Source organism: Belonocnema kinseyi, chromosome 8 (genome assembly GCF_010883055.1).
Source record: "Belonocnema kinseyi isolate 2016_QV_RU_SX_M_011 chromosome 8, B_treatae_v1, whole genome shotgun sequence".
NCBI lineage: Eukaryota > Metazoa > Arthropoda > Insecta > Hymenoptera > Cynipidae > Belonocnema > Belonocnema kinseyi.
In genome coordinates this window covers 89,132,435-89,138,904 of record NC_046664.1, presented here as the reverse complement: position 1 = coordinate 89,138,904, position 6,470 = coordinate 89,132,435, and the positions used below count along the sequence as shown (strand labels likewise).

Here is a 6,470-nt window from a genome sequence, read left to right as displayed (position 1 = left end):
TTTACAGGCGATATTGAGAACGAAGACGAGATTCTTGAGTGGCTGTTATCGCAATTGGAAAAGGACGAAATTGAAGATGTCACTGACGAGATGTTGGACCGTTTGGTCAAAGAAGGAAAAACTTTAGCAGTTCTGTTTTGTGAGTAACTTTCTAAATTCTAATTTATCTTCTTTTATTGATATTTTAGAAACTGAACCTAATTTTAAAATATATTTTTTATAGACGACAACAATGATCGAAAGTCTCAAAGAGTATTGAGCGAGTTGGAGAACATTGATGATGAGTGTGATCAACTTGGTGTAATTTTCGTAAAAATTGATAACCCCGAAGAAGCGAAGGAATATGGAATAGAAAAGGTTCCTAGTTTACTGTATTTTGAAAAAGGAATTCCAACATTGTACGAAGGAAATTTGGAGGAAGAAGAAAAAGTATTGAAATGGCTTGAACATCAGCAAAAGAGCGACCAAATTGAGGACCTTACTGACGAAATGCTCGATATGGTAATCGAAAAAATGCCGCATGTTGCTGTACTGTTTTGTAAGTAACAAATAAAGCTCAATATAAAAAAAATAAAGCTAAGAAATAATTCACATCTACAGACGATAAAGATCAGAAGAAGAGTCAAAAGGTTCTAGCTGAACTTGAAAATATAGACGATGATTGCGACCAACATAATATAGCATTTGTCAAAATAGACGATGATGAAGAGGCAAAAGAATACGGAATTGACGAATTACCTACCCTAGTATTTTTCGAGAAAAGGATACCTCACGTTTATGAAGGTAAACTTAAAATCTAACTATTTATAAAACACGAAATATAGAGGGAATTAACTGAAAATACAATTTTGCTAAAAATCCTTCTTCAGGTGACCTAATGAATGAAGATCAGCTCCTCGGTTGGCTTCTTCATCAAAAGAAACACAGCGAGATCCCCGAAGTGACTGACGAAATGATGGAGAAACTTATCGAAACTACTCCCTATCTGGCTGTACTTTTCTGTGAGTTTGCAAACTCTCAATCTAGAAATTCAAAATTATTGAGATAAATACTCATTGTTCTTCTCATATTTGCACTTAATTTCAGATGACAAAGATGACAAACAAGATATGAGGATATTGAACGAATTGGAAAATATAGACGATGAACTCGAAAAAGCTGGCATAGTCATCATCCGATTAGACAACGATGCAGAAGCCAAGGAATATGGTATTGATCACTTACCAACACTGGTTTATTTCGAGGATAAAATTCCGGCTATCTACGAAGGTGACCTTCTAAATGAAGATGAGGTCCTCAAATGGCTGATCGAGCAAAAGGAAACAGCGACAATTGAAGAAGTCACTGACGAAATTTTAACTGACCTCATTGACGAGCATGAATACGTCGTTGTTTTCTTCAGTAAGTAGTTTTTTTTTACTGCCTTAGATTAAATTACAGTTTTCAACATCTAATAGAGCTATTAAGAATTCAGTGATTGGAGTTTATGCACGCTGTGAAATTTCTTCGACCGTTATTATCATTAATGAGAGAACGCGTTTTATTCTGGTCATACGGTCCATATAAATAACAATGGATTCAGATGCCCATGAATCTTTATTCGTCAATTTTAATTGATATAACCGACGTACGTTTCAACCTAGTTGCAGGTCTCCTTCAAGGTCATACATCACCTAATTAAAATTTTTTTAACAATATGTAATACACTGGAAAAAATTAACAAATTTTATTTAAAAAAATTGTATTGTGTATAAATCTACCTGTCAATTTTGATATCAAAATAAAAAAAAAGACATTTCAATTGTGCTTTTGTCCTTACAAAGGAGCATAATTTTGGAGTGAGCCATATTAGCTAATTATTAGAAGTTAAATTTTTTGTTTGTTTGTATACCTAATTTGAAGCCTCAAAATTAAAATGGGCTGTAAATTATATAATATTTACTACATTTTAAAATCAATTTTAACGACAACAGTTACTTATTGTTTGGAAGGACAAACATGAACTAATGAATACATAAGAAATAAAGTCAATTTTACATGAGTAATTAAGAAAGGCCGATTTTAAAATGGAGAATTTGATGAAAAGTACGCTAAAGTAAATTGAATTTAAAAATGTTTTAAATTTTATTTAATAATTCATATATAAATCATTTTTTATAAAATAGCCGGATAAATTTTATTTACATTTAATATTTCAGTTTTCAAATTGATGAAACTTTTAATAAATTTATTTCTGAAAATAGACTCTAATATTTTTCTTTTTTGTGTATTGTTCTTACGAGGTAAAATTTTTATATTATTAATTTGAAAACCAAAATAGTGATCAAATTGCCATGCATGTTGTGACAAATCAGTATTTTGATCACATAATTCACAATCCTGTTTGTGTTCATGAATATGAGTTTTTAATCTCCTACCCGTTTCACCAATATAAATCTTGTTGTACCCTTTAAAATTTATCATATATACTAAACGAGATCAGTTTTCTTTGTTATCTTTGTATTTATTTTTAAACAAAGAAAACTTATTAAGTGTGTGGTTGTTTGAAAAATACACATTAATGCTATATTTTTTTAAACCACTTCTAAGACGCTCAGAAAGACCTTCAATATAAGGAAATGAAACCTTTTGATCATATTTATTATAAGCTTAAATCCATTTTTAATTTTTAGACGAATTTAAAAATTAAAAAATTTTTAAATCCATTTAAAATGTTTAAAATTTCCATTTTAAAATCGGCTTTTCTTAATTACTCATGTAAAATTGACTTTATTTCTTATGTATTCGTTAGTTCATGTTCGTCCTTCCAAACAATAAGTAACTGTTGTCGTCAAAATTTATTTAAAAATGTAGTAAATATTATATAATTTAGTGCCTATTTTAATTTTGAGGCTTCAAATTTCAAAGGTTTTGTGTGTTTTCTTATATAAAAAAGGACACTTCAAATTATGTATACATATAAACAAAATTTTAACTTCTAAAAATTCGCTAATTTGGCTCACTTAAAAATTATGCTCCTTTGTAACGACAAAAGCACAATTGAAATGTCTTGTTTTTGGATTTTAATATCAAATTTGACAGGTAAGTTTATACCAAATACAATTTTTTAAAATAAAATTGGTTAATTTTTTCCAATGTATTACATATGGTTAAAAAATTTTAAATTAGGTGATGTATTACCTTAAAGAAGATCAGCAACTAGGCTCAAACGTACGTCGGTTATGTCAATTTAAATTGACGAATAAAGATTCATTGATATCTGAATCCATTGTTATTTATATTGGACCGTATGACCAGAATAAAACGCATTCTGTTATCTAATAGAGCTGTCACATATACGCTTAAAATATATAGAACGCTTCATGTCCCTAATCAGGTGGTGATTGCGACGATGGAGATGAGTGTGACAAAGTACTGAAGGAATTGGAAAATATTGATGATGAACTGGACGAAACTGGTATTGTGTTTGTGACAACAGAAGATACGGGATTGGCCAAGAAACATGGTATTAGGTCCTTCCCAACACTGGCTTTCTTTAGAAATAAGGAGCCTCTGATATACAAGGGAGACATTGAAGATGAGGATGAAGTTCTTTCTTGGCTCACTGACGAAAATACCCTTGAGATTCCGGGAAAGATTGAAGAAGTGAATAGCCGAATGTTGGAGAACATCCTTGATGAAAATGATTATGTCGTCGTATTCTTCTGTAAGTTAACATCTTCAAAAGTATTGTAAAATAAAATTCATATACGTATATGATGTTTATAATTGTTACGAGATTTGTTATGCATTCCAGATAAGGAAGGTGATAAAAAAAGTCAGAAGATCCTGCAAGAACTGGAAAACATTGATGACGAATGTGAGGAAAAAGACATCGACTTTGTGAAGATATCTGATGAAGGCATAGAAAAGGAATATGATCTACCGAGCCTTCCAGCTTTGGCATTCTACAGACACAAGTTCCGGCAAATTTACACTGGAGATATGATGCACGAGGAGGCAATTTTAGATTGGGTACTGGATCTGCGCACCTCCACCCCTGACGTCATCGAGAACGTGGACAGGAAGACATTGCAAGTCCTTATCAACGATGTCGAGCACCTTGCTGTGTTTTTCTGTAAGAGCGCGTGCCCACTTCTAACAGTCCTTTTTTCCCCACCCGATAAGCGCCTATCCGTTTCACATTGTCGCGTATCATCGATATGAATACTTCATGATAGTTTAATGCGAATGACCTATCTTTTTGTTAGACGATGACAAGTGCGAGTCTTGCCCCGAGATCCTGGAGGAGCTCGAGACCATAGACGACGACACGGATAAACATGGGATTCAGTTCGTCAAGTCGAAAGATGCTAAGCTGGCTGCCGAGATCGGTATCTTCTCGTTCCCGGCTCTAGTGTACTATGAGACGGGTGTTCCAATCATGTACGACGGTAAGAGAATTTAGGCCTTTCTCCCCTTTTTTTGTTATAAGGTTATCATAGCTTTAGATTCACTTTTTGATATATAGCCATTAAGTTTCTTAGAAAAAGAGAATGCAATTAGAAAAACCTGTTGGTAGAAATATTAGCATCAGTGCAAGAACTTTTTTTGAACTATTGGCATCTGAAATGTTTGATGGCACACTTGAAAGAAAGGGAATTGAAGTAAGTATTATGATACTTCATCGGTTTAGTGAACTTTAAACATTAGACTAGATTTCCGATCCTAAATGGGAAATTATTATTTAAATAATCCTTACTATATATCTTTCTATACTTTAAGTCAGTCATTGCTCCTTTTGGCAACGAATTTGCAAAAGCTATTTGATTAATGGGTATGGTAATACTTTTAAAGAAAATTTTGTTCGCAGAATTGTGAAAGAAATAGTTGTAAAATAATGCTTCTTTACAAATCAAAAGCAGCCAATATAAATAATATTTTTCTTCACAAAACTCATACAGGCCATAAACTTTTGTTTGCTTCGGGGTATTTTATCACTCTTAAATTTACGAAAACTATTCGAAAATCCCAATTAAAGCTCTTGATTGAACTCGGAGCTATTATTGTACATTATTGCGTCCAATATCAGTAAGAATACAAAATCTTTAGATTAGAAAATAAAAAAAATCGGAAAATAGGTTTACCTTTTTAGCTATAATCTTCAATAGAGAAATTAATTATGATATTTTAGTGCCTCAAGTACACTGAATGTGGACGCTGGAAAGGCCCCTGGACTAATGAACATTAGGCTAAGTGTGGGTATTACTGCGAATGCCCAATTTACTTAGGTTTCAAATATACATAATGATTTAGAATGTTTTGAATGTATATAATGCTTCGAAACAATTCAGAAAATTATTATGTGATTTATTCGTAATTAACAACCATGATTTACAACCGTAATTTAATCAAATAAAAAAAAAATGAAGGCGGTAAGCAACCCCTACATATATTTAAAGTTGTGCTAAAAATGTTAAAATTACAGAAAAAAATTTGAAAAAATATATTTTGCACTTGAGGCAAAAATAAATTTGACGAGTTTCGCCAAAAAATGTCAAAAAAAATTAATAGGTGTGGCCGCCCCTAAAACTTTTTATTTTGTGTCCATGATAATATATACTTTCCAAGCACAAAGACAATTGGGAAGATAGTTCTATGACAAATAAAGTAAAATAAGGTCCACCCAACATGAGTAAAACAAAATAAGCGGGCGTAAACCACCCCTCAATTATGTATATAATTTCAAAATAAGTCTAAAATCGAGTAAAAAAAGCCAAGAAAATACATGTTACAAGCTATAGTAGATTATGTACCTAGGCATTAAAATTGAACTTTATACGAGGATGCAGAATTTAACGTCCAAGATGAAGGCGAGGTCGATAAAACTATATCCGAGTACAAAACAACTTTACTGCCGTGGTGCATACGATACTTTATCTGAAATAGGCAGAATAAGAGCTCTTTTTCTGGAAAAAGGAGCTTGATTGCACCTCATATGCACGCGCGTGGGGTGACGTTAGAAGTCCTAAATCCACATAGTAATTAAACGTAGTTTTAAAATGAATTCTTCTCACTCTTTTTTTCACTTTTCTTTGACATTTTACTTAATTCTTCCTCCTTGCTGTCACTTTATGTGCCGCTCGTCGCAGTACAATAAAGTGCTATTTTACTGCCGCTCCGCGGGCAGATAAAGTGCGCTTGTTCTGCTTATTTCAGATACAAAAAAGGATGAGGGTATTTATATATTTTTGAGAAAAAAGAGCATTAAAGAGGATATCTACCCCTAAACTATTTTTACACGCAAAAATCATAAAAATAATTAAAAAGCATACATAGTTTCTAGACAAAAATAATATCTTCAGATCAAATTTCCAAATTGTGAATTCTAGACAGTATATCCAGAGAGAAATAGGGAGTCACAATGCATTAGAAATATCAGTTGATCGAAACATGGCGCCCCCTACTCGCCCGTTTACCCGTGATGGCCA

General features: G+C 32.4%; 1 protein-coding gene across 3 annotated transcripts in view; it reads left to right on the top strand.

Moving 5' to 3' along the window:
* LOC117178180 overlaps positions 1-6,470 on the top strand; it is a 68,407-nt gene that overhangs the window by 28,633 nt on the left and 33,304 nt on the right. For all 3 annotated transcript variants that reach the window (XM_033369472.1, XM_033369470.1, XM_033369471.1), the window contains exons 8-15: positions 8-139; positions 224-538; positions 601-783; positions 870-1,001; positions 1,087-1,401; positions 3,377-3,706; positions 3,797-4,117; positions 4,251-4,433. In XM_033369472.1, coding sequence (XP_033225363.1) covers positions 8-139; positions 224-538; positions 601-783; positions 870-1,001; positions 1,087-1,401; positions 3,377-3,706; positions 3,797-4,117; positions 4,251-4,433 — 1,911 coding nt within the window. The remainder of the gene's footprint in view (positions 1-7; positions 140-223; positions 539-600; positions 784-869; positions 1,002-1,086; positions 1,402-3,376; positions 3,707-3,796; positions 4,118-4,250; positions 4,434-6,470) is intronic.